The sequence below is a fragment of the Lolium perenne genome, chromosome 4 (assembly GCF_019359855.2).
Source record: "Lolium perenne isolate Kyuss_39 chromosome 4, Kyuss_2.0, whole genome shotgun sequence".
Lineage (NCBI taxonomy): Eukaryota > Viridiplantae > Streptophyta > Magnoliopsida > Poales > Poaceae > Lolium > Lolium perenne.
The window spans coordinates 344434657-344461244 of NC_067247.2; the positions used below are offsets into that span (position 1 = coordinate 344434657).

At 49.7% G+C, this 26588-nt stretch overlaps 2 protein-coding genes across 9 annotated transcripts; one reads left to right on the forward strand and one right to left on the reverse strand.

Moving 5' to 3' along the window:
* The first annotated feature begins 1031 nt into the window (after nucleotides 1–1031).
* LOC127297103 (uncharacterized) lies at nucleotides 1032–18336 on the forward strand. Of its 8 annotated transcripts, none has more exons than XM_051327367.2 (8): nucleotides 1032–1317; nucleotides 1397–1463; nucleotides 5099–5287; nucleotides 5394–5575; nucleotides 16447–16553; nucleotides 17290–17411; nucleotides 17493–17539; nucleotides 17630–17905. In XM_051327367.2, exons 2-6 carry the CDS (start codon nucleotides 1401–1403, stop codon nucleotides 17403–17405), a joined length of 657 nt encoding a protein of 218 aa, XP_051183327.1. In that variant the 5' UTR covers nucleotides 1032–1317; nucleotides 1397–1400; the 3' UTR covers nucleotides 17406–17411; nucleotides 17493–17539; nucleotides 17630–17905. The 8 variants fall into 8 exon arrangements, 6 of the variants coding, with proteins under 6 accessions (XP_051183327.1, XP_071675518.1, XP_071675515.1 ...); XM_071819417.1 differs by having other exon boundaries at nucleotides 1032–1296; XM_071819414.1 differs by lacking the exons at nucleotides 1032–1317; nucleotides 1397–1463 and adding exons at nucleotides 3373–5021; nucleotides 17932–18336 and having other exon boundaries at nucleotides 17630–17840.
* A 1725-nt stretch (nucleotides 18337–20061) lies between these two features.
* On the reverse strand, nucleotides 20062–24013 carry LOC127297102 (CASP-like protein 2U2). The gene is made up of 3 exons (XM_051327364.2): nucleotides 23669–24013; nucleotides 21847–21979; nucleotides 20062–20509 (listed from the first exon to the last, which is right to left on the reverse strand). The coding sequence occupies exons 1-3, from the start codon at nucleotides 23908–23910 to the stop codon at nucleotides 20267–20269; spliced, it is 618 nt and encodes a 205-aa protein (XP_051183324.1). The 5' UTR covers nucleotides 23911–24013; the 3' UTR covers nucleotides 20062–20266.
* Between the last annotated feature and the right edge of the window lie 2575 nt (nucleotides 24014–26588).

Below are 26588 nucleotides of genomic sequence, written 5' to 3' on the forward strand. Positions count from 1 at the left end.
TTTCCTTTGTAGGATTTCTGAAACCAAAAACAGCAGAAAACAGCAACTGGCTCTTCGGCATCTCGTCAATAGGTTAGTGCCGGAAAATGCATATAAATGATATAAAGTGTGTATAAAACATGTGAGTATTGTCATAAAAGTAGCATGGAACATAAGAAATTATAGATACGTTTGAGACGTATCACGGGGTCAGTAGGGTAGCGGTACTACCGCTCCTGGTACCGGTAGTACCGGTCAGGCAAAAACAGGCCGTCGTGAGCGTAGACGTTGATGCCTCTTATGTCGCCAAATATGCCGGCAAGAGACGCCATAGTTTAAAATAGCCCGCTATAGCCTTTTTCCGCATGGTGCGGCTAACTGCATAGCCCGCTAAAAGGTGTCAAAGTCCTTAAATAGCCGGCTATAACCGAGCTATAGCTGTTTTGGGAGGCCGCAGCTATATCCTGTAGCCGGCTATTTTAAACATTGAGAGACGCTTCGTGATGGTCATCTACAACAAAGCAGCAGATGCGAGAAGTCCAGAGCATGCCAGCGGCGCCCACCGAGATGAAGAAACCCTAACAAAAGTTTTTGCTGCTGATCGAGCTCCTGGATCGGAGTATATATGAGCGCGAGCATTCGTACGTGGGCTCACGTCAAAGCTTCCAGTGCTGAACCGTAGGCTGGCAATATGAACTGTTGTTGGGCCGATACACGACGCCACGAAGGAGACCGACCGAGTAGTGGAATCGAATCAACAAGCGATGGATCATTGGAACGAACAACGCGCGGTATTCACTTTGACGGTGGCATTGTCCGTAATTTAGACCAAAAATTATGGGCAATCCAAAAACGGACGAAAATAATGGGGATAAACCTTACTTATTTTATTAGTAGGTAAAGATATCTACTCAAAAAAGTCAATATCTATTTTTTGTCAAGAAAGTGAAATCAGCGTAAGAGTAATCTACGTATTTTGGGCTGATTGGCCCTATTTGGTTGGGGTACTCGCGGTCCGGCTAGGGTTTTACCGGGCCGGGCCCAATCGTGCTCAGGTTGTGAAATCCGAACACTGAGACTTGCCGCCGCCCGCCGCCATTAGAGGCCGCATCAGCCACCGCGGCCGCGAAATCGACTTCCAGCAGGCGCAGCGCGAAAGACGAGCCCGCCTCAGCCTCTGAGGAATCGGGCGACGAGCAGGTAAAGCCCATGCCCTCGCGTTTACCTGAACCGCCGCCACCACGGGTCGCTGGCGGCGCGAGGGGTTCCTACTGCCGCGGCTGCGCAGAAGAAGGCTCGCAGGGAGAGCAGGAAGAGGTCCGGTTCGACGCCGTGCAGGTTCCTATTTGCTGTTTAGGATTTAGCCAATTTAGGGGGGCGAATTTCTCATTCTGATGTGTTCTTTTGTTTCGAACAGGCCCATGGAGATGAGCACGAATGTGCGGCCGCCGAAGCTTAGGGAGGTGATCCAGGTTCCCAAGAAGGTTAGTTGCTTCTGCAATTCAGTCTAGACGTAGCGTGTTGCCGCGGGGAGCAGAGTTTGATTCGATTGGATTAGTAGTATATGGTAGTGGTGAAGTAGAGTGTGCGCACACCTTCCAGTTCAGTTTTAGCCTTTCTGAGTTCAGCTGTCATTCTTATTATCTTCGCATGAACCTGTACATATGTAGCATGCATGCTCTATGCCTTATTACCCTGAGTGTTAAACCACACATTGGCATTGGAGGTGTCATGCTGCTTCAATTACATATGCTATTGTCCTGCATAATAGCTTGAGAAATGTTGTTGAAAAATTCACGTGAATACATTGATATTGCGATCAATTTGATTTCTGTACCCGTTTTTTGCTGGAATCTCTGGCGTATTGGTGGAATTCAATCTACTGGGGTCCTTCCTTGTTGCTTAATCCAACTAACTATTTTTTTGAAAGTAATCCAGGAACATGGAACAGAGACAACCTTAAATTTGTCTTTAGCTATGTATTCTCCAAGAATTGTCTTTAGCTATTAATCTATTTTCAATTGTTTTTGTTGATATACTTAGATTTTAAATGTCACTGTAAACTAAAAATAAGTTAACATATGAACTTTCCCTATCTCAACTATGTTATGCTTAAGTTCAGGCTGTTGGTTTACTGCATTGTTGGGTGCAATTACTGTAGCTCGTCAGTGACTGTACTGTACCGTATACTATCTTTTGAAGTTTGTTCTATTTACAAGATTTCTCCTTTTCCTATGGGTTGTAAGAGTCAAATCGTTCGTTGCCCAATATGCTTTGCTTTCTACCGTTTCGAAGTGCAGGGTTCTATCCCTTTTAGTCTTAACATGTTCTGTTAGAATCCTGCAAAATAAGGTGGGCAAATGTCGTCGTGGTGAACGAGCAGATGCCATGGGATGATTTAAGTTGGGGCCGGATGGACGCTAGAAGATTCGGGTGAGGGTTTTGGATTAGATTGGATGAACTTCCGGGTGCTTTCCTCAAGAACTAGAGGTAGAAGAAGAAAGACGCAAGGAAGAACTCTGCTCTAGATCCTTCTATTCATTGATCTCACGAGGATACAAGTTTCTGTCTAACATTCATACATGGTGAGTCGTCCCCGCAAAGGGCAGTGCCCCCTCTCCTTATATAGGGGAGAGGGTGGCTTACAGGGGAAGGAAACCCTAGCAAACCCTAATGGCATCTTTGACTAGACAAACTACTTTACAAAGTAACTTTAATCATAGGTGACGCCGGTATCTTCTTTAATCAGGGAGGCTGACGTCCTCCGGTTGCTTTTGGCGTCACCTTCCTCTTTGGCGCCAGGGCTTCGTTTAAAGTTACTTTGCTTAGCTCATCTTCGTCTTCTAGCTCTGGAGAGAATCTTTGACCAGTCTTGCCGACATGCTGTTCTTATCGGTAGCCTGGTGTCTTCTTTACCTGGTTCCGGTATACCCCTCCTGGGGATACCGGCTTAGCTTTACTCAGCCAAACACTTAACTTTGTGCTCCGGTATAAACATTAAACCGGTATCTTGATGGCTCAAACCATCCGGTTTGGCATGCCTTTGGCATACCGGGGGTCATCCCCCCAACATTAGTCCCCGAAGCTGGTATAGTCCGGTGGATTTTATCCAACAGACCATGCCAGGTTCCCACATCTTAAGGTACCGGTTTAATCTTTCCGGTGGTCAGTTTAGATCCCGACATCTTTGCCGGACTCACGTCTTTTCTCTCTTTGCAAGGTATTTTCCGGTATCTTATTCTCCGGTATCTTAGACATTAAATCTCTCCTCGGCGAAGTCGAGAATTTCTCGGGTACAGTGCCTGTCAGTGACATGCGCCTTTGTACCACGACGCCGATGTCGTGGGGTCACTTCCTTAAACCTTCGCGCCGGCCTTATGGCGCCACACTGGATCCTGCTACCGTTCCGGATCCGTGCGGTTTCCCTGTGGCATTCTATTTTCCGCGCGTGTATCCTCGCGCCACGTGGCGGCCCACGAAGCGAACCGCCGCGGCCCAGCGGTTTCCAGCCCACTATCTCTTCTTCCTATATAAGGGGAAACTGCTCCTTCTTCCTCCTTTCTTCGCATTCTCAACTCTCTCGCGCGCACAGAGCTCCTAGCCCTCTCGTGCCCTCGCCGCTTCCGTTCGTCGCCAGAGCTCCGCCGCCCGGCGAACTTCCGCCGCTGCTCCGCCGAGCCTCGCCAGGCTTCGCTGCGCGGAGATTCATTGCAGTGCACCTGTTGCGGTCGCACCGTTCGTGCTCCGACGACCTCTTCTCCGCTTCCTCACCGCCGGCCTTCCTCAGCAACTACGAGCTCGCCGCCCCACCGGCGACCTTCTCCCTTAGTATCTCCGCCGCCTCAGGTTAGGCTCGATTCGCGCTTACCTCTCTCTTCTTTGCTTTTCAGATCTTGGGCCGGTAGGATATTTACTTCCTATTTTCTTTTGCTTTTTCTCTTACTCGTAGATCTTCGCGCAATGGTAGATCTTGGGAAATCTGTCTTTCTGGGTAGATTCGTATGTCTAGCGAAGAGTCTCTTTCCGTGTCATCCTCCAGTAGCCAACAGAGCGAAGCTTCCGACGGGCTATCCGCTAATCTTGCCCGGATGGAAACCGACACCGGCAAAGATCAAGAGGCCGGCAGCTCTAGCCAAGTCCCCGGAGTAGATCTATCCGGTATCACACGCGGAGCCTGGAAAGGCTCCGACGTCACGCATCACGAGATCGACTGACTCTACCGGTCTAGAAGGATACCGGAAGGAGTATCTTGCCGGCTTCCCGGCGACGAGATCGAACCGGTACTCGAACCCGGTGAGTTCGTTGTGTTTCTTGCTCACTTCGAGCGCGGCTTCGGCCTTCCTGCTTCTGATTTCTTCCGCCAAATTCTGGATTTTTACCAACTCCAGCCTCACCACCTTCCCGGCAATGCCGTTTTTTACCTTTCTTGTTATGCCACCTTCATGGAGGGCTACATCGGCATCCGTCCCACTCGCGAGACTTTTGCTCGCTTCTTCTCTCTTCGGATTAACTCCGTTCAGGGCAAGGACATTCCTAAGCCCAAACCCCCCGTACAATGCGGGTCTTGTATCATCGGCTCCCGCCAAGGGAGCCCCTTCTTTAAATTCTCTGGTCTCGAGTCATGCCGGTTATGGCAAGGGACCTTCTTCTACGTGAAGAACAACGGCGCCGCAGATCTCATCAATCTGCCGGCCTTTAATCCGGCGCCGCCCACAAAGGTCAACTGGGGCTACTTTCCTGGGACGAATCACATTGAGACGAACCGGGTAGTACGCTTCATGGAGAAGCTAAGGAAAGAGACGAACATCTGCTCTGACGACATCATCCGCACCTTCATCTCACGCCGGGTGCTTCCTCTGAAGCGCCGGGCTCATAAGATGAGCGAGATGTACGGTCCTGGCGATCCTACCAAGATCACCGGCCTCCCTCTAAGCAAGGAGGACATAGTCCTCAAGGCTAATCAGATCTGCCAGACTGCCATGCCGGATGACTGGGAGTGGGGCTTCCTGCCTCTTAGCTCCACTAACCCTCCAACCAAAGAAGTAAGAGATTGTGCAACCCGGGTTGTTGTACCGGTAACTTTTATGTTGTGGCTAACTGATTTTTCATTTGTTTTCAGGCCAAAGACCGCTTCCCTTGCATCGACGCGGATCGGCGAGGCCCTTGCCGGAAGCGCCCTCTGGACACGGTGGACCCAGATCCTTACATCCACTGGACTGACCTCAAGATGGGCCGGACCCACACCTCGCGCCCCGGTAACTTCTCGTCTGAAGCTCCCGGTTCCAGCGACGATCTCACTGTGCTTGAGGTAGCTTTCTTTTCCGGTCTCTCATGCTTTACTGTTATTCCTCCTCTGTAGATGCTCCCTCAGCTAGCACCCAACCGAGGTTCATGAGCATGCGGATCCTCTGCAGGCCGAGGTCGGCCCCGAGTTCCTGGATAAGCTCGTTCCCCAGGGCAAGAAGAACAAGGCCCCGGCACCTGATGCCAGCTCAAGCCAAGCTCCTCCCACGAAACGCTTCCGGACGGAAGTCTTTGGGGGGAAAGAAGCAGGCAGGAGGCGCTACAAGGGGAAAACGATGCCGGTCTCTTCTGGGTAAGCTTTTGTTCCTCTGTTTGCTTTGTTTTTCAAACTCTTCCTTTTGGTTGCTTTTTCCGATCTTTTCTCTTTTTCTTGTTCAGCCCTGCGCTTAAGCTCTCCAAGAGCGCCAGCGGCACGAAGCCGGAAGGCTCTAAGAGAACCGCAAGGACCTCAACTCCTCCTCCTCAGTCTAGCCCGGTACCATCTGGTACCGGCAACTCTTCTGCCTCCCCTCTGGGAGGCACCTCAAGTGCGGGGCGCGCGGCCCCTACACCTCCTGAACACCGCGCGGAGGAGGACCTCATCTCCCCTCCAGAAAAACAAGATACCGGCGCCAGCAACATCGGTGCCGATGCAGAAGCTGCCGGGCGGGCGGAACCTCTGGTTCCTCCCGTCCCGAAAAGAAAGAAGAAGAAGAGCTCGCACTCTTCCCCCTCCAAGGCCGCACCGGACTCTTCCGCGCCGGCAAGCTCTACCTTGGGGCAGGGCGTACCATCGCCTCCCAAGACCTCGCCCGCGCCTCCGCCGGAAGCTCCGAAAGTCGAGCTAAGCGGGGCCACTCCAACGCCGCCGCCAGAAACCCTCAAGATCACCAAGTTCCTCAAGCCGGAGGCTTTCAAAGGAAAGGCCACGGCTTCCGGCACTTCACCCGCCGGCCCGCAGTCCTTGGTGCTGCACGTCGGCCCCGCCGCGGCTGGAGAAAAGCCTTCCGGCATCCTGGGCTGGATCACCGAGCTGAAACGCGAAGGCCGCGATCTGGGGCACTTGCTTCCATACGCTGAGAAGTGGAATGCTGCGGACGTGTCTGCAGCTACACGCGGCCTGGGGAAGGACCGGCTTCCGGCGCTAGACCCCTCTGGGCCCCGGTGCACGGAGGAGCACTTCATCCGGCTGCGCCGCGCGGTGAAGGAGCTGGACAGCGCGTGGTATGATGCCACCAACAACATGGTGGTAAGTTTCACCAAACTCTTTTCAATTTTTCAATTCATGTCGGTCTCATTCTTTCCGGATCTTGTCTATCTTCCCAGTCCCCGAGTTTCGTGTTGAGAGCATAGCTCTTAGCGCGAAACTTAGGTAAAAACTCGAAAAACCGGCATAGCCAGTCCCCGAGTTTCGGGTTAAGAACATAGCTCTTAGCGCGAAACTTAGGTAGAAACTCAAAAAACCGGCATAGCCAGTCCCCGAGTTTCGGGTTAAGAATATAGCTCTTAGCGCGAAGCTTAGTTAACACTCTTTCTTGAACAGAGCACGGCCGACGCCCGGAAGCACCGGGACCTTGCTGAAGCGCACAGCAAGTGCTAAGGTGAGCTTCTGTGCCTCCGGCATCTTCTTACCGGAAGGTTTCCTTTCTTAGTACTTATAACTTTCTGCTTAACAGCTATCCCGGAAGCTTCCATCGAAGCCCTCAAGACTCAGCTCGCCGCACTCCAAGGTACCGCTCCTTCTTTTCCGGTTAACTTGTTTCTTTTTCATTTTACCAGCTGCAATTTTGTTAACGCTTTCTTTCCGGGCTCTAGGTGAAAAAGAGCAGCTCATCCGGGAGCACCGCGAGGCTCTGGACGCCCAGGAGACTTACTCCAAGGGGCTGAAGGACCAGCTGATCCAGCTCGGGCTCAAGCACAATGAGGCGATGAAGGCCGCCCAAGCCGCCGCTGAGGCTAAGCTGAACGAAGCTCTGGAGGACGCCAACAACTCCACCGTGGTGCTGCGGGCGGAGCTAGAGGAGGGAGCCAAGGCGCGGAAAGCAGCCGAGGATCAGGCCGCGCGCTTGGAGGGAGAGCAGAAGGAGTATGACCAACTGGTCATGCAGACCGACGCGCTTGCCCTCAGTAAGTTGTCTTCTTTCTTTTCCGGTTTTGCTTATAAGCTTATCTCTTCCGGTAGCATGTACTTATCTTTTTCTTTTGTCTTGTAAGGCTCTTTCCGGATTCGCAGGCGTATGCGGTGAAGAAGGTAGCAGAGCGCCGGATCGCGCAAGCGTATAAGAACCTGGATGCGCCCTGGGACCCTTATGACCACCTGGTCGCGCTGTCTGCTCGGGTCTCCCACATGCGCGCGGTGGACCGGAACCTTGCCGACATCCCCGATGTGGCGATCCAGCTCTTTAAGGTGCTTTGGCCTGAGGAGGAGGTGCCGGCTAACTTGTCGCTCACCCCCGATCGCCTGAAAGGTGCCGGCCGGAGGATCCGGGAGTGGCAATGCTCAGCGGCTCGTGCCGGAGCGGATACGGCGCTACGCGTCGCCTGCTCCTGGTACGAGGACTTGGACCTGGACGCCCTCCTTGGCGTGCGCAAAGATGCTCCAACCGATATGGATCCGGTCCTCACCGCGAAGCGGCAGGATCGAGCCTACCGGATCGCAGAGTACGCCCTGGTCCGCACCTTCATCCCCCCTCCTCCCGACGTCAAAGACTACCTCAGAGACGAAGAAGGAGAGGATGAGGAAGATGAAGATGCTGGAGCTGGTGATGCGCCTCCGGAAGCTCCAGAGGCCGGTGTCGTTCCTCCCGAAGCTCCTCCTGCTTAAGTATCTCCTGTAATGTGTTTGCCCGTCCTGCTTACTTCAAAACAATGCTCATCAAATTCTACCCCGGTATACCGGGGTTTTATGATGTAATATAAAACTTAGCCGTTCTTTTGGTTGTGCTACAACAATCTATGCCGGTATGTTATACCGGTAGCCTATTAACTTATGTTTGTCTATTGTCTTAGCATTTTGCTCGTTGTATTGCTTTTATCTTGCACTGCAAAGATTCCGGAATTGTTTCCGCATCCAATTCAATGCACACTTGGCTCTTTTGCTTTGGCTCTGCCTACCTTCTCTGGGCGTTTTGGCGTATGAGCACAGAGTTCTTTTACCAAGCAAGCATTTTCTTGAACTTAGAAATAACTCGAAATTTTCACAAAAAACCGGTACAACCGGGGTTAGTTAAATTTTTCCGGATTGTTCGTTCCCACTCTCTATTTTCGCAGTTCACGTGCTTAATCCCTACCGGTTTATCTTGCTTGCCATGAAGCCGGGTTGCGGACAGCAGCAGAGTCGAAGACTCCGGTAGGTTTAGCACGTTACTAAACCGGAAAGAAAAAATGTTCAACAAGCAACCGGTAAACTGAAAAAATAAACATATTGCATGCAATTTCAATAGGGGTAGTCCCCGAGATTCATTCGAGGTCCCGACATCTTTTATTCATAGCAAATAAGGTACAAAAAGGAACTTCTTACACCACAACTTCAAGAGTAGAAAGGACGCAATAGAGCTACGTTCCACGGACGCTTGGTCTCCTCTCCGGACCTGTCCGCCTTTCCTTTTTTCCATTCCTGTGCATCGATCAGGTAATAGGCATCATTGTGGAGAGCTTTGCTCACAATGAAGGGTCCCTCCCATGGGGGTGAAAGTTTATGCCGGCCTTCAGTGCGCTGCACTAGGCGCAACACCAGATCTCCTTCCCGAAATACTCTCGTGTTAACCTTCCGGCTATGATAGCGTCTAAGGTTTTGCTGGTAAATGGCTGTTCTTGCCAGTGCCAACTCTCTTGCTTCTTCTAGCAAGTCCACATCGTTTTCTCTGGCCTCTTTTACCTCTTGCTCGGTATAGAGCTGCACTCTTGGTGAGTCATGGAGAATGTCGGTTGGTATGACCGCTTCTGCTCCGTAAACCATAAAGAATGGAGTGTATCCGGTGGACCGGTTTGGAGTCGTTCTTATGCTCCACAGCACTGATGGTAGCTCATCGAGCCAACACCCCGGTGACTTTTCCACCGCCTCGATGAGTCTTGGTTTGATACCGGAAAGTACCAAAGCATTTGTTCTTTCCACCTGGCCATTGCCTTGTGGGTGTGCCACTGAGCACAAATCCAACCGGATATTGTTATCCTCGCAAAATCTTTTAAACTCACCTTGAGCAAAGTTGGTTCCATTGTCAGTGATAATGCTATGCGGGTAGCCATACCGCAAGATAACATCTTTTAAGAACTTCACCGCTGTGCGCCCATCACATTTTGCAATAGGTTTCACTTCTAGCCACTTGGTGAATTTGTCCACCATAACCAAGATGTGGGTCATATTTCCCCTTGCAGTTTTGAATGGGCCAACCATGTCAAGGCACCAAACAGCAAACGGCCAAGTTAGCGGTATGGTTTTTAAACCGGATGCTGGGGTATGATTTTGCTTGGCGTACCTCTGGCACCCGTTGCACTTTCTTACCAAATCCTCAGCATTTTCCAAAGCAGTGGGCCAATAGAACCCATGCCGAAAAACTTTTGCCACTAGCGCCCTTGACGAAGCGTGATGCCCACATTCTCCTTGGTGAATCTCCTCAAGCATTTCCTTTCCCTCTTCCGGTTCCACACACCTTTGAAGGACACCGGTGACACTTCTCTTATACACCTCACCATTGATGATGGTGTATGCTTTAGACCTTCTTTGTATTCTTCTGGACTCATTTTCGTCAACCGGCAAGGTGCCGTTGATCAGGAATTCCTTAATAGGTTTAACCCAAGATGGTGCCTCTCGAACCAGAATTACCGGTACGTCTATCTCCATGTTATCCACCAGCATTGCTTCTTCCGGTATGGACGTAGCAGTCCCCGAGCTTACCGGAACAGTCCCCGAGCTTGCCGGAGCAGTCCCCGGGTTCCCTTCATCGATATCCATGGGTACCACATGTGATTCCGGTACGAAAATTGATTCCGATTCCGGGCTTGGTTTGATCGATGGTGCTCTTAAGTGTGCCAAGGCTATTCCGGGAGGAATTTCTTGCCTAGATGAGCCCAGCTTGGACAAAGCATCCGCGGCCTCATTTTCCGCTCGTGGCACATGGTGAAACTCACAGCCTTCAAAGAAGCCGGCAATCTTTTGCACGTGAAACCGGTATGAAGCCATGTTGGCATCTTTTGCGTCCCAATCTCCGGAACATTGTTGCACCACAAGATCTGAATCTCCATAGCAAATGATCCGGTGCGCACCGATTTCTTTTGCGACCTTAAGTCCATGAATCAGAGCTTCGTACTCAGCGACATTGTTTCATGCCCTGAAATGTACTTGCAAAACATACCGGAGATGATCTCCCTTAGGTGAGGTAAGCACCACACCGGCACCTAGACCCTCTTTGAGTTTGGATCCGTCAAAGTGCATCTTCCAGTATTCTATTTTTTGGTCTGGCGGCTTGTATTGCATTTCCGCCCAATCAACAAGGAAATCAGCCAAGGCTTGCGATTTTATGGCATCTCTTCTTTCATACACCGGTACATATGGTGATATCTGGATTGCCCACTTTGCAATCCTACCGCTAGCATCTTTGTTGCACATGATATCGGAAATGGGTGCCTCACTCACCACTTTCATGGGGTGCTCTTCAAAGTAATGCTTAACCTTTGTGGCGGCCATAAACACGCCATAAGTCATTTCCTGGAAGTGCGGGTAGTTTTGTTTTGAGAGGGAGAGCACCTCGCTCAGGTAGTATACCGACCTCTGCACGGTTTTTCCTTCCTCTTCTCTTTCAACTACAACTACCACACTCACAACCCGGTTTGTTGCTGCTATGTATAATAGCATAGGCTCTCTTTCTAGAGGTGAAGCCAGTATAGGCGCTGTGGCCAGCATTGTTTTTAGCTCTTTAAACGCCGCGTCTGCCTGAGGGGTCCAGACGAACGTATCGGATTTTTTCATGAGAGCATAGAGTGGCAAAGCCTTTTCTCCCAACCTGCTTATGAACCGGCTTAGCGATGCCAAGCTTCCGGTAAAATTTTGCACGTCCTTGAGATCGCGCGGTATAGTCATTCTTTCGATTGCCCGGATTTTTACCGGATTAACCTCAATTCCCCGACTTGATACGAGAAAGCCAAGCAGTTTGCCGGCAGGAACACCGAAGGTGCATTTTGCCGGATTGAGCTTCATCCGGAATCTTCTCAAGTTATCAAATGTTTGCCGCAGGTCCTCGATTAAGGTTTCTTTTACCTTAGTTTTTACTACTATATCATCCACATAAACTTGCACATTTTTTCCAATTTGATCGAACAAGCATTTTTGCATACAGCGCCGGTACGTTGCACCAGCGTTGCGCAAACCAAAAGGCATGGTGACATAGCAATAAGCCCCGTGCGGGGTAATGAACGCAGTTTTTATTTGATCTTCCTTTTTCAAGGGGATTTGATGGAAACCGGAATAAGCATCCAAGAAAGACAACAGTTCACAACCAGCAGTGGAATCAATCACTTGATCGATCCGAGGTAAAGGGAAAGGGTCTTTCGGGCAAGCTTTGTTCAGCTGGTGTAGTCGATGCACATGCGCCACACGTTTGGAGCTTTTGCTTCGAGGTTCTCATCTTTCTTCTTTTCGACTAGCACCGGATTGGCCAGCCACTCAGTATGCAGCACTTCCACGATGAAACCGGCAACCAACAACTTTGTCACTTCTTCTCCAATGATTTTCCTCCTATCCTCAACAAACCGGCGTAAAGGTTGTCGCACCGGCTTCGCATCCTTCCGGACATTCAAAGAGTGCTCAGCCAGCTCCCTCGGAACACCTAACAAGTCATCAGTAGACCAGGCAAAGATATTCCGATTCTCACGGAGGAAGCTGACGAGCGCGCTTTCCTATGCCTCATTCATGCCGGCACCGATACGAACAGTGCGCTCAGGGTAAGCCGGGTCCAGCACAATGTCCTTTGTTTCTTTTGTCGGCTTGAATGCCGGTGTGCCCAAGTTCGCACTCATTGCCGTTAAGCTCAGCTGTGAGGACCGAGCCAGCGCAACATCAGTTTGCATCCTCCTTTTTTCCTCTGCGATCACCAGCGATTATGCCAGGTTTGATCCGGCTGAAGCGGTTTCCAGCGAAATCTTGTAGTTTCCCACCACAGTTAAGGGTCCACGAGGTGCCGGCATCTTCATCTTGAGATAGGCCGTGTGAGTCGAGGCCATGAAAGCTGCCAATGCCGGTCTCCCCAGCAACGCATGGTAAGGACTATCTAAGTCCACCACCTCGAACTCAATGTTTTCAACCCGGCAATTGTCACGTCCTCCAAACGACACATCCACCCGGACTTTTCCAACTGTTGCGCAGGACAAGCCCGGAACGATTCCGTGGAATGTTGTGCGGGTTGGCTGTACCATGTTTTCTGTTATGCCCAGCGTGTGCATGGTGTTCCGGTACATGATGTTTATGCTGCTTCCATTGTCTATCAGCACTTTGCTGAACTTGACTCGAGCGTTTGGCCCTTGCATGATTGGGTCCAAGACAAGAGCATAACCACCCGGATTAGGCATTACCTTGGGGTGATCCTTGAACGACCAGGAGATCTCTTGATCTGACCACAGCATGTATTTTGGCACTGCCGACATCACAACGTTCACTTCCATGGAACGGCGATGCAGGCTTTGTCTGTCGGTTGGCTCAGTGACGAACACAACGCAGCACATATCTGGATCATGGTAAACATTCCGGCCCAAAGGTGCCGGTGGAGGTGGTTGGCCATTGCCTTCTCCCACCTGGTTAACTTGCTGGTGTTGTTGCCGGTTTGGCTGAGGCTGTACCGGTAAAGCATTTGCTCCGGTAAGCGGCGGTGGTTGTAGTAGTTGATGCTGACGTAGCATATCTTGAGATGGTGGTAGCATTGTGGAGCATCCTTGTGCTTGCGCATCTTTTACTGCTCCCTTGAGCATCAAGTATTTGGTCCAAGAACAATCCTTCGTCAGATGATTTGACGGGTGAGCCGTATTCGGAGTGTGCCACCTGCAAAGTTGATCCATCGCGGCTTCCATGGTATATTTCACAGGTTCCTGCCAATTCTTTTTCTAGCCCCAGGGTTTCTTTTCGACCCATTGTTTCTTAGGACCCGCCCGTGGCTGCGATCCGGTTCTTTGCTCTCTCGGCGCCGCGGCCTCGTAGTTCTCTTTGTCTGCAGCAACTTGCTGCGGACCGTATCTTCGATCCGGGAAATCTTCCCTTCTTTTGTTGTTCCGGTTATCCCGGTGTTGCTCTTGGCGCCGCCGAGGCGGGTTTGATTGTTCCGGCTCAGCTTGTACTGCCGGTTGCAATGGGTCTCCCAATGCGTAGTTATCTGCCACACGTATCATTTCCGCCAGAGTTACCGGCATGTTCCGCTGCAGCTTTTGCCACAACGGCGAACCTCTGCGGCATCCATTGCAAAACCAAGCAATGGCTTGTGCCTCTATCACCCCTTCACAGGAGTTTCTCGTGGAGTTCCACCGGGCCAGGTAGTCCCGGTCTGTTTCCTGCGGGCGCTGCACGCACAAAGCGAGCATCTGAGGCCTGTTGGGCCTCCGGTATGTGCTGCTGAAATTACTCACAAAAGCTTCCTCAAAGTCCAACCAACCGTTTATGCTTCCTGCCGGCAAGTTGTTCAGCCAGAGTCGTGCCGGTCCCATTAGGAATGATGGTACAATTCTCACGGCCCAACGCCGGTTTCCTCCTCCAGCTACGGTTCCTCCGCCACCAGCGACGTATACCGCGGTCACGTAATCTGCGAGCCAATCTTCCGGCTTAGTGGTGCCATCATATGTTTTCGTGTCACGGGGCAACTGGAAGTTGCGAACTGGTGGTTCCTCTTTCATGATCCTTGGACCAAAACATTTTGGGCCCGGAGGACCTTCTGCCTCGATCATTTCTGACAAATATACTCTATCCAGACGGTGCCTTGCATCCCGTTCTGGCAGGTATCTTTCTCCCAGGCGTTCTCCCAATGGGTTCCGGTGTGCTGTGAGTCTTGTTGAATCAACCTCATCGTAATGTTCCGGTACCGCGGCCCTTGTCTGCTGGTACCTCGGGGGGAGCATTTCCTCCTCCTCATACGCCGCCCTTGCAGCTCGATAATTTTGCCCGGTTTCATATCTACCGGCAGGATTGTTTCCGGCGTAGCCTCCTTTGGCGTAGCCTCGGTCTGCCCCTTGGCTTTTTCTACCGGCATCGTGTTGCCCGGCTTGTTGTTTTTCGGCAAGAACCGGATCATACACAGTCATCTGCTGCGCATTGATCTCTTTTTCTCTTCTTCTGTCCGGATGGGGGGACGATGCCTGCCCATGGGACTTGCTTCCGGCATTCTTTGTTGAACGTGCGGATTTTGAGGCCACAGCCTTGTTCAACTTAGCAAGCTGCTCAGCATTCTGCTGCTCAATTGTTTCTAGCAGATCTCTAACGCGCTCTTGCTGTTTTGCCAAAACTTCACCGGAAAGCGATTCACACAGTTCTACTGCAGCCTTAGCAGCTTTTATGGTTTTATCCGGGCTACTATACTTAGGTTTCTCTACGATGCTCACTGATGCAGAGGTACTTTTGCCGGCAAGAATTTCCTTACGCAAATCCTGATCTAGATTGCGTGCCTTAAGCCGGTTTTCCGGTATCCTAGCAGCATGAGCGCTAACTGAAGCAAAGCCATGGGCAGCGTTATACTCACGTAGGGTTAGGTTCAGCTCGCGCTGCGCCCTGACGATGTCCTTGCCGTTCTCGAGCAGCTTCTGGCGCTGCGCCTCCAGCTCCGCCTGCGCTGCTGCCGGGTCGATGTTCTGCGCGATGGGCGTGGCCAGCACGTTCATCGCCGCTTGGAGTGGTGTCTCCGGTGGTGCGGACGATGCTCCCGCAGCGCCTGCGTCGCGCTCCAGCGGTGGCTTGGCCGCACGGGTTGATGCCGCACGCCCAGCTCCTTCTTCCACAGCTTCCTTGCCAGCATCGACCGCGCCAGCCATCATCACCTCCACGCTGCCGGCGGCGCGGCCAGCACATAGCCACCTTGGCGGATCCGGCGCCACCAGCACCGGCGAGAGACGCTGGCGCACTGGGACAGTGCCGAAGTAGACACGGTGGCTGCCGAACTCGATGACGCGGCCGTTCTTGGGGAAGATGCCGCCGTTGGCGAAGCAGCCCGCGTTGTCGTTGATGAAGTCTATGGAGTAGAGGCACTAGACGAGCGCAGACACCGTCCGCTCGCCGGCGACCTCAAGGATGCCCGCCCGAATGTGAACTCCAGCAAGCGCCACTTCATGCCTCACGGTGGGCGCCAACTGTCGTCGTGGTGAACGAGCAGATGCCATGGGATGGCTTAAGTTGGGGCCGGATGGACGCTAGAGGATTCGGGTGAGGGTTTTGGATTAGATTGGATGAACTTCCGGGTGCTTTCCTCAAGAACTAGAGGTAGAAGAAGAAAGACGCAAGGAAGAACTTTGCTCTAGATCCTTCTATTAATTGATCTCACGAGGATACAAGTTTCTGTCTAACATTCATACATGGTGAGTCGTCCCCGCAAAGGGCAGTGCCCCCTCTCCTTATATAGGGGAGAGGGTGGCTTACAGGGGAAGGAAACCCTAGCAAACCCTAATGGCATCTTTGACTAAACAAACTACTTTACAAAGTAACTTTAATCATATGTGACGCCGGTATCTTCTTTAATCAGGGAGGCTGACGTCCTCCGGTTGCTTTTGGCGTCACCTTCCTCTTTGGCGCCAGGGCTTCGTTTAAAGTTACTTTGCTTAGCTCATCTTCGTCTTCTAGCTCTGGAGAGAATCTTTGACCAGTCTTGCCGACATGCTGTTCTTACCGGTAGCCCGGTGTCTTCTTTACCTGGTTCCGGTATACCCCTCCTGGGGATACCGGCTTAGCTTTACTCAGTCAAACACTTAACTTTGTGCTCCGGTATAAACATTAAACCGGTATCTTGATGACTCAAACCATCCGGTTTGGCATGCCTTTGGCATACCGGGGGTCATCCCCCCAACAGCAAATATCAGGTTTTTTTGCGTAGCTGATTATTTTCAATCATATCCATTTTCATGACTTTTAAGGTCTCCTCTATGGTTTTGTATTCTATATCAAGTGGTTTAGGTATCATTTTCGAGTTTAGTGTGTTTGACACTTTGGTCAATTTCGTTTGCTTGCAGTTTTAGGAAAATATACAATTTCTTATTTGATCAGGAACTCCCCGCAGAAAAAGAGGTATATTCTATACCTCTGTCTGTCCACTGCCGTCTCATGAGTCATCGTAGAGGTTTGTTTTTTACAGAATTAAATTTGTATCCTACACTTTCTTAATGTGTCTCTCCAGAAACTCCGAAAGTCAATTAAGAATTTGAAGGACCCTAATGCCATTTAAAAAGCGAAGAGTCAGATTACCTGGATTGTAAGGTTTTTATACTTGTTGACAAGTTGAATTTCGTAAAAGGTTTTGACATTTTTCTTACTGATATTTTGTTGTAATTTGCGGTGAAACTTTTGAATATCTAGATAGGTCATTGTGCAACCATTATTATAACAAAAAAATGTACGAATTTATATGTAAATATTTCAATGTTTGACAATAAGGCATTTGACTTCAGCATCCTTGTAAAGCATAATTGCAACCATGCAATCACGGCACTTTATGTTCATGATTTAGACTTATTTGTCCAGTCAGAGTGATTTTTTATTTTACACATACTCAAGAAGGATGAGCAAGTCTCATTTTCTGATGATGCCAGGTGGAAATGATGCATTCATGCATTGTACAATCAGAAATAGACACTTATCCGATAATCACATGGTTAATCCAATTCGATATAATGTTAGAGGATATACACTGTGAAATGCTTGGTTAATCTTATTTTATTTTTTATTGTTACATGTTTATTTTTTTAGACCAAATATACAGTGTGTGGTTATTTCAGGGCTGGGTTCCTTGTATTGAGCAATGTTATCAGTCTTCCTATTTTTGTTCGTTGGTTGATGGTATATGTGTTTATCTTCAGGATCAGCAGTTGATCGAGGTCTAATCCTCAGAAAAACGTTCAATCAGAAATTCTGCGTGGACACATTAAGAAAGAGAGGGAAGCAGCGAAGGCCAGAAAACGGCCATGTTATCTGAAGAAATGTTTGTTCCTAAATCCCATTACACCCTCTTCCACGCCGTGCTTCTCTGCATATCTTTATTTCATTTTCGTTTGTTGTCTAGCTGAAATTCGTCGAAGGAAGTTGATGGATAAGTACAATGAGCTCAAGGTAACACACTCATGGTTCATGTGACTGCTAATTTTCCACACTTATGGACATCTCTGGCCTTACGCTTCAGTTCATGCTGTCCATTTACAGGAGATGGAAAGCTTGATGCTTTTATGGAGAAGCGAAGGAAGAAGAATGCCTCCAAAGATAATCGTTACATGTCATACCAAACGGACGGGGGTGGTGTATTTCTATCATTTTGTCGCTGTCCTAATGTCCGAGATGTTCACCAGCAACCAGGAGTAGGAGTTACCCATAGACCAAAATTTATAGCCGAGCTCTGGTTGTTGGTAGGGACAAGGTATTGTAAGTAAACTCGAACCATGATATAATGCTTGTTTCGTTCACTGCTTTCAATCCTTTTCTTACCAAGTAAAAAAAAAACTGAGCAGGGCAGAACTTCATTATCTCTCAGTTGGGTATTCCTGAACTATACTCGTTCTTGGAGCTGACCTGATCATTCCACCGAAAGTAAAGAGTGATCTCATTTCATGTCTGTCTTAAACTAACACTTACTTTGTCCATTTCATTTGGACTGGAAGAAGAGATCGATCCCAGTTCATATCTCTCTTAAACTAACATCTGCTTTGTCCATTTCTTTTCGCACATACAGCTGGAGGCATCTACTGTAGAACACTTGGTAATGGCCCTGACAATTTGCCACCAGGACGCCCGTTGCAGATTGTTCCAACACATGGAAACAGATAAGCTTTAACCCTTTTGATTTTAATTAGTCTATCCGGCCTAGATGCAGCAAAACTGACAGGGACAGTTCAGATAGACACACCAATGAGTAAGTGAGCACTTGGTCAATATTGCATATGAAATGCTACTAGATTCATGTGATTTCTTCGAAGGACAAGAAGCGTTGTCCACTAATAGATGTCCGGTAGTTCGTCTAAATTCGAATATATCTATGCACTAAAGTGTGTCTAGATACATTTGAATTTAGACAAACTTTTGACATCAAAAAATGGACAGAGATAGTATTATACTTCTCATATCCTAGTTGCTTCAACATATATCTTCTATCCATAATATTGACCAAGTATCACAACTAGAACTATCAAATTTGTCAACAGTTGCACTAATATTTGACAAGTTTTCACCTATTCCATAAAGTGCTCAATCTCCACTAATAGCATATATTCATCACACCTACAGTGTACAAATATGCAACAATACTAACAGTTTTGCGGCGCTGAATAAAAAGTAACTTTACTTGACAAAGTTTCATGGCAAACAATTAATTTGAACTACAAAATAGGACATATATAGTGAACTAACTTGGCCATTTCATTCAGGTCAAAACAGGATGCCATTGTACCATGATCAACCAAAGCATACCTCATTTGAGAAACTTTCATCACATCCGAGCGCTGAACAACCCAAACATAAGAGCATCTCCACCGGGGAGCTCCAAATCATCGCCGACAGCAGTTTGGGGAGTCTAGAGAGAGAAACTGCTCACACCGGCGGTCCCAATAAAAATCCACGTCGTCATGAGCCCAATAGAATAGCCGGCGAGCCTCAACCGATCCCTGTGCTCAAGGGAAGCTATCGGGGGTACCGGCAACACAAGCAGCAAAATTCCACCTAGGAAGATTCCCGCCAGCCCACGCGTCAGCCTCTCTCTCTCCCCCACCTACCACTCTCTCTCTTCTTTTTAATTCCCTACCTACACTCTCTCTCTCTCCTCTGCCATGTGCTGCCGGCACATGCTATTGGGCTGACCGGTATGGAGAGTCTAAATATTTTAGCTGGCGTTTGCTGCCGGCGGGCGGTCCCAATACGTAGCCGGTATGTGTGCTGCCGGCTAGTATTTGGGGGTCACCGGTGGAGATGCTCTAACTGACTAGATTGACAAAATCAAATCTTTTTACCACTTCCTCGTACACATAAGCGATTAGATGAACCAATCAAGCGCGGCTTAAGCCAGAATTTCAACCGAAGCGACTTTGATCATCCCTACAGCAGAACCCTAGCTAAACCTCACCAAAAGCACTAGCAATTAAGATCCATGGAGAGGGGAAAGGGGCTTTGCCACAATGCGGTGGCTCTTCATCCCAACGATGAAGGCGGGGCTCAGGCAACATTCCCGTGGTTTCTACGGCGGCGACATCGTCCACACCAGCAACTTCTGTTTCCGAGGGGTTCCTTGGCAAATTTTGCGCATTGACTGATTAGCACAAAGTAACAGTCTTGTGCTCCAATTAGGACTGATTAGCACAGAGTAACAGTCTTGTGTTCCAATTCGGACTGATTAGCACAGACTATCAAGTTTTAGAATCACCCGAAACCAATTTTAAGGTAATTGGACTGGTTTGCTCCCACCGTAGTACAAGTAGTTGGAGCTCCGGTGCAATTTCTAAATGTATTTTTTCACTTCCAGTTTACAAGTTTCAAAAACAAAAACTGCAGAGGTACTTTCGCCTCCTGCCTACCAAAACAGTTGACTGGCATGCCGCATGCACTGCAGCAGCACTTGTACATCGCTGCCTGGCTCTTTTATTACGCACATATTACTACAAACACCTTTAACGATCACTTCACATCATATACAGAGAAACCAGTCTCGTGTCCCAGAGGCTTTTTAAGGCTAAACACTGACAAACATGTCAACGCCAACAAACTAAAACCGGAAAAGGGCAAGCTACGTACGGTTCGGTTCTCTTCCTTGATTTGGGACGGTGATAAACCCTAAAAGCAGCCTGGCCAAGGTCTGGATCATTTGCTGCCGCCTTTGCCATGGCCGTAGAGGCGGAAGAGGTTGAAGGCCGAGAGGAGGGAGATCCCGACCATGTTGGCGCTGGCGGCGATGGCGCAGGCGACGGCTCCCCCCGCCTGCGTGCAGAACCGCTGGTACAGGTGGCACGTCTTCATCCACTGGAACTCCGCTTGCCCATACTTGCCTATCAGTGCCGCCTCCATCGCCACCGCCACCGCTCCGATTATGATGTACGCCATAACCTGCACATGCATCGACATTTTTCACTTTTACAAACCAGTCACTCACAGTTGAGGAAGTCTCAAAGATAGCAGGAAGAACTTAGTTTCAAGGTACTCAAAAGGTCAAGATCGGCCAGCAAATTATTTTATATGTGTCAGTTCAGTACTAATACTATAAGCTATCGTGTCGAACTCTTAGAAGCCAGTAGTAGCAAAGTAAACACGGCTTCCTCCAGATGAACATTGATGTGTTGTGGGAGATCAACAACTCAGGGCTTCGCATTCATACCACCACCATGTGGGTGGGGGTGTTTTGATGGTTCTGAACTTCTGATCTCACCTAATACCAGTATGCCCTGTTCATCCCGGGTGCTTACTGAATTCAGGCAGCAAATGCACATGTTGATATTTGACCGTGAGAGATCATTCACTTGTCAATTTGGCAACATGCAAGATCTCTAGTATGGCATACATAGGGTCACTGAAAATGCATCACCGCTCTGGGTTGGCATATGGACCGGAATGCTGGGCCAGCCACTAATAGTTAAGTCTGAATTAGGTGTGTTTTTCCTCATAATGGTTTTGCCAATTATCGTGGAACATACCAAGATATAGCTATGCGTTGATTGTGATACATGGTCTGCTGTTCGGCCATGTTTAGATACCACATACCAGCAGCACTGCAGCAGCTAGACGGGCATGTGACCGGACGATAGCCCAATCTATAATTTCTAGGGTCAGAGATGGAAATGTCAGTATGGACAGTAAGTTTTCTACAGTCAGAGATGGAAGTGCCCCATATTATGCTATAAGTGCGAAATTCAAGCATAGTCTTCTTTTTTTCTCTCTGGAAAGGTCGGTATGGAACTATGGATAGAAAGTTTTCTAATTGGATTTTCTCTATCTGTAGAGCAAAAGAAAATACAAGTAGTCCTTGTATCAGTAATTTGTGCAGTTAACACATCTGGCAAGTGCATGACTTTGGTCATACACTACTGATACTATTCTCTTGTAGAAATAACTACAACTACTACCAACATGTGCCACTAGGGCTCTTGATTGGGGAAGCGTTTGGGTTGTTTATTAAAAGGGTTTCCTACGAAGACTATCATCTCGTTATTTCTGTTTGAAACTTTGGTTTAGGTTGCACTTCAATGAATAATTGTTTAATTCCTTCAACAGTAGAAAATATCTGTTCAGTTTCAAGAATCAAGAGCAACATAGCAAGTGCTCATTATAGCTGGAAATTAAGTCACCCATTGTCCATTGACAGTGACAAAACAACGAGACAAACATGCATTATGCTAACGGAATCATACAAATGACAAGAAAAGCTGACGGTGACAGCAGCTACTTGCCTGATCACAGGAGAAGATAGCCCATGCCAAGGGCCTGCTGAGAAGGATGCCACCTCTCACAACGCTCACCAGGCACCTCGCACTTTGTAGCAGGCTGTAACAAGCAACCATTCCACTCGCTATCACCAAAATCCTGCATCAAAGACAAGTGACCTTAATTTAGCCGTGCGCTCTGTCCCTGTGATAGCTGATTCTTCATACTTCCAGGGGAAAAACACCAGCTGTTTAGGGGGCTCTTCCCGAAGACACGCTACTTGTAACAAGCAGTACTTTCATGTTCGCCTACAAAATTACTACTACTACTACGACATGTTACGACTTGGTGGCCTTGATTAGCCTTTCTGTGGTTTGTACTATGTACTTGCACATTACGTGACTCCATGCATTGGTCCAGTATGAAGATGGTCCTGCTAGCGAGAGCTAGCTATAGTTTGTAGGTGTTAAAAATATGGACATGATAAGATGAAGATACCAAGTTTGCCAATACAAACACACAAATCTGATGCTTAAATACTGACCACTGATGGGTGCCAAACATCCTGAATCACTTATCATGGAGCACTGTATATACTACTACGCATTTTCGCCCAAATTCTACTCATAAGTTAGGCCAACAAAGAACAGAGCTATGAAAAACTCGATAAAATCTTGTTTTTAGATGTAGTAAAACCCTAGACGTGCCTGAATCGTTCTCGCCGGTAGACGAGGGGTAGGTTCAGGCATTTACGCATGGCCATGAATGATCGAAGTAACCATTCGACACTGTATCGGTCGAGCAGGAACCACGTGGTAGGTGCGAGCTGCTAGCCTGCGAGTGCTCAGCAGAGTGAAAGCACCGATGGAGCCTGAACACTTGCCGTACGTTCTCTCACCCGTTTCACTTGGCCAAGAAAGAAATTGGCCTTGTTTCTTTCCCCCTGCGAGAGATGCCATCAAGGACAAGGCCAGTACCATTAATGGAGTTCCACGGCCAAGTGCGGCCACGCAGCTCTGTGCGGTGGCACCGGCTCATATGGGCGATGGGCCGTTGGCTCCGACAGGGAAATGTAATAGCTCAACCGTGCCATCGTCTCCGTCTTTAAGCGGCTGTTTCCCTTGTCTGCGACGAACGGACGGACGTCTCTTGGTGGTTCTTCTCTCCTGCCATTAATCGATCTCTCTACCGTCCCCAGCCAGCCATCGTCCTCACGGTTAGTTCACTTGGATGTGTGCCGGCCGATAGTTTAGTTGGTTCGCTCGTGCGCGCGTGCACACAGTGCGTTTGAACAGTTGATGTGGTGGCTAACTTGATCCGTGTGTGCCGAATTAAGGAAGATTTCTTTTGAAAGAGAAGTTTCGGGGGAAGAAGATTTTACTATAACTGAGCCAGCGTAGCTTCGAAAGGAAGTGGTACTAGGAGATTGACCGAGCTACTGGCACTGGGTAGTGGGCGCGCGGTGGCTACTGAACAACCGAAGGCAAGGTACATGCTCGATGTGTGAAAACTGGTAACGAGAATCTTGAAAATATGGGCTCGATCCCATCGGTGACTAGTGCATACTAATGATTCTGCGGCACAGCATCGCTGGAGCATTACCCTACAGTGTGAACCTCCGTACACAGTGGCTACTTCGTGTGAAAAGGAAAAGAAATTCCGAAGCTTGCTGCTTCACTCTACAGAAAAATGATCTTCTTGCTGCTACACAACTTCAGTGAACCCATGATCCCTGACTACCCAAGAGAGGGAATTTCGTAAAGAGAGCCGCTGGATTTACTATTGCTACTAACAGAGACGGCATGAGATCAAGACGAGGTGGAGAGGAGGAAGGGCAGGTGGGCTTACACGAGGGACTGCATGTCGGTGTACCGGGCGACCTTGTGGATGGAGAAGAAGGTGCGGGACTGGCGGTCGGCGCCGAGCAGGGCGGCGGCGAGCACGGCGAGCCCGCAGGCGGCGCACCGCAGGAACACCTCGGCGGCGCGCACCCGCCGCTCCATGGAGGCCGACACGCGCCCGCCCGCGCCGTAGTAGCACACCGGGACGTTGCCGGGGCTCACACCGTCGCCTCCGCCTCCCTGGCTCATGGCTGGCTGAAGAGAGCTTCTGATTCCTCCTGCTGCTGTTAACGACTGGCTACTGATGACTGATGAAGCAGTGAGAGCAGAGTTGGATGTGTACGCTACGGGACGGGGAGCGGAGGTATTTAAAAACGGGCAGAGATGAAGATGCAGAGGATCGTAAATGTGCATCGTCTTGGCTAGGCGCACTCCACCAACCGGGCACCGTTGGAGGGCCGTCCGGATGTGGATTTAATGGCTGGGATCAAACCTGTATATTCACTTATTCAGTTTATGCAGAAAATATATAGTACAATTTTGTGTTTCTATCTTTTACTGTGGCAAATCAGCGCTAGAAGTTCTTCTTGAAAAGGAGGAGAACTCCAAACGCGATTTTTTTTGGGCAGGGTACTCCTATCCACATGACCAGTAAAATCGAAATAAATACTAGATTAACTCAGAAACATATGAACTAAAATTTTGCATGCATGTAATGTACGTGCTAAGTGCATATTTTTGTTGATTTTTTAAAAACCGAAACTTAGAGCATCTCCAGTCGCGTCCCTCAAAAAACGTCCGGCACAAATGATTAGGGGCATGTTTGGGACCGCGCCGGACAAAAACAGACTAAAAATTTGTACAAAAAAGAGACCCTTCCCAGCCGCGTCCCTCAAACAGCGTCCGGATGCATGCATTTTAATAGAGGGGACCGCCCCATGTGGGAAAAGTAGGTGCGAGAAAGTGTGGGAAAAGAGAATGACACGTGGGGGAGAAGGGGCTGCATGCATGCGTTCGGACGCTATTTTTGTGTCCGGCATCCCCGGTAGAGACTCTGTGTACAGAGTCTCTACCGGGGAGGCCGAACATAAAATGAGGCGCTATTTAGCTTTGGGGGACACGACTAGAACGCGTTTTTCTCCATTTCTTGTCCGCCGTCCCCCAAACGTCATTTGGGGGACGTGACTGGAGATGCTTTTAATAGGAGAGGAGAGGCAATCCCGATTTACTATACTATGGACGTATGTTCGGAATACTCCGGCCTGTCCATCAGTCGATGCGCATGGATTCCCTGTGCCCCAACAAAACAAAGACAAATTCAGAAATTTACAGTTTACGACATTCAATTAGTCTACTTACATAGGGATGATCTGAGCTAGGGTTTGCTCTTACAACTTACTAGACCTCACAAGTAATATTCAGTAAACTTCAGAGTTTGCGACACTCCATTACTGTACTTCCACGGGATGATCTGAGCTACGGTTTGCAACAACGACGGTTGGCGTAATCTGAGCCGTTGGATGGACGACCGACAAGGAGCTGCAACGTCTCCTGGCGTGAAGCAGTAAGTGAGGATGTGGGGGTCATTAGATTGACGATCAACGATATGAGTTCAAACCGACAACACAAGTAGAGGTTCGGTAAACAGAAGATCAAATTTAATTAACATTTCTTTAGGTATTGAACAAGGATCCTGACAGTTCTCCCTCCTTAGTATCAGACTTGTCCTCAAGGCTGGAAGAGTCGTGGGAGACTGGGAGTATATTTTTCATGAAATTTGAATCCTCCTAGGTGGACGACAAAGGAGGAAGGATGTCCTTTTGCTTCCTAGCAATCAGTTTCATGTCCAACACTTTCTTTGGGTCTCTCTAATTAGTTCCATTAGAGCATCTCCAGCCGCGTCCTCCAAAGAGTCCCCCAAACCGCGCCGGGTTGAGCGTTTGGGGGACGTGTTTCGTTCGTGCCGCCTTTGGGGGACGTCGCTCCCCAGTCGCGTCCCCCAAACAAAAATTCGGAAATTTTAAACTTAACGAGATTCGACTAAGATTCGTCCAAACTTACATAGATTCGAACGAAATTTGACTAAATTTAAACTAAACCTAATCTAGAACCACTTGCGACGGCCGGAGGCGTCGTAGTACTGCTGGAAGTTGTACATATCGTCGGTGACGACCTCCTGCTTGACGCGCTCGCCGACGGGCTCGCCGACGGGCTCGTCCTTCACCGCGCCGCTTGGTCCTGCCTCGCCGTCGTCGGTGAGGTCCACCAGCGGCTTGCCGGAGTCGCGGATGGACAAGGCGATCGCCGCGTCGAGGTCGCCCCTCCAGGCGTCCTTGTCGTTCATGGACGCCAAGAACGCCGCCCGCGCACCGGGCAGTCCTCGGGGTCGCCGCCGGGTGATGAGCCGCTGCTGCCGCTCATACTCCGCCAGCAGCGCCGCCTGCGACGCGTCCTCCGGCTCCTCCTTCACCTCCGGCTTCGGGATGAGGAGGGCGCCGCCGCGCCTCCCTTGCTGCCGCCGGCTGCCGCTGCCGCCACGCCTCGTGTTGACGGGCGTCGCTGGCTCCTCCTTCACCTCCCGTTTGGGGACGGTGTACGGCGCCGACCAGTAAGACGAGGACGGCGTCGATCGCACCGGTCCCGAGGAAGAAGAGTGCGAGGAGGACGAGTACGTCGTCCTCCTCGGCTGCCATTGAGGAGACGGCGGCGGTGACGACGGCATATCCAGCCTTGGAGCGCCGTTGCGGATGCCGCGAATGACATTCTCGAGGGTGCGCCCCGGAACGCCCCAGAACAGGGCGCGGCCGTCCTTGTTCAACCTGTTGGGGCCGCCGATGAGCCCGTCGGTGCTGTGCATCTCGACGTCGTACTTCGCCTTGAAGTACGTCGTCCACCAGGCGTCGTTGTCGTTGGCCGCCCACGTCGGA

Excerpts from the sequence above, each read along its gene's own strand:
- LOC127297102 (XM_051327364.2), bottom strand. The coding sequence starts at position 23,910 with ATGAGCCAGGGAGGCGGAGGCGACGGTGTGAGCCCCGGCAACGTCCCG. Across the intron at positions 21,980-23,668 it reads ACCGACATGCAGTCCCTCGT|GATTTTGGTGATAGCGAGTG; the intron begins GTAAGCCCACCT and ends TCTTTGATGCAG. Across the intron at positions 20,510-21,846 it reads CTATCTTCTCCTGTGATCAG|GTTATGGCGTACATCATAAT; the intron begins GCAAGTAGCTGC and ends ATGCATGTGCAG.
- LOC127297103 (XM_071819414.1), top strand. The coding sequence starts at position 4,422 with ATGGAGGGCTACATCGGCATCCGTCCCACTCGCGAGACTTTTGCTCGC. Across the intron at positions 5,576-16,446 it reads ACGATGCCGGTCTCTTCTGG|TTTTAGGAAAATATACAATT; the intron begins GTAAGCTTTTGT and ends GTTTGCTTGCAG. Across the intron at positions 16,554-17,289 it reads TCTCATGAGTCATCGTAGAG|GATCAGCAGTTGATCGAGGT; the intron begins GTTTGTTTTTTA and ends GTTTATCTTCAG.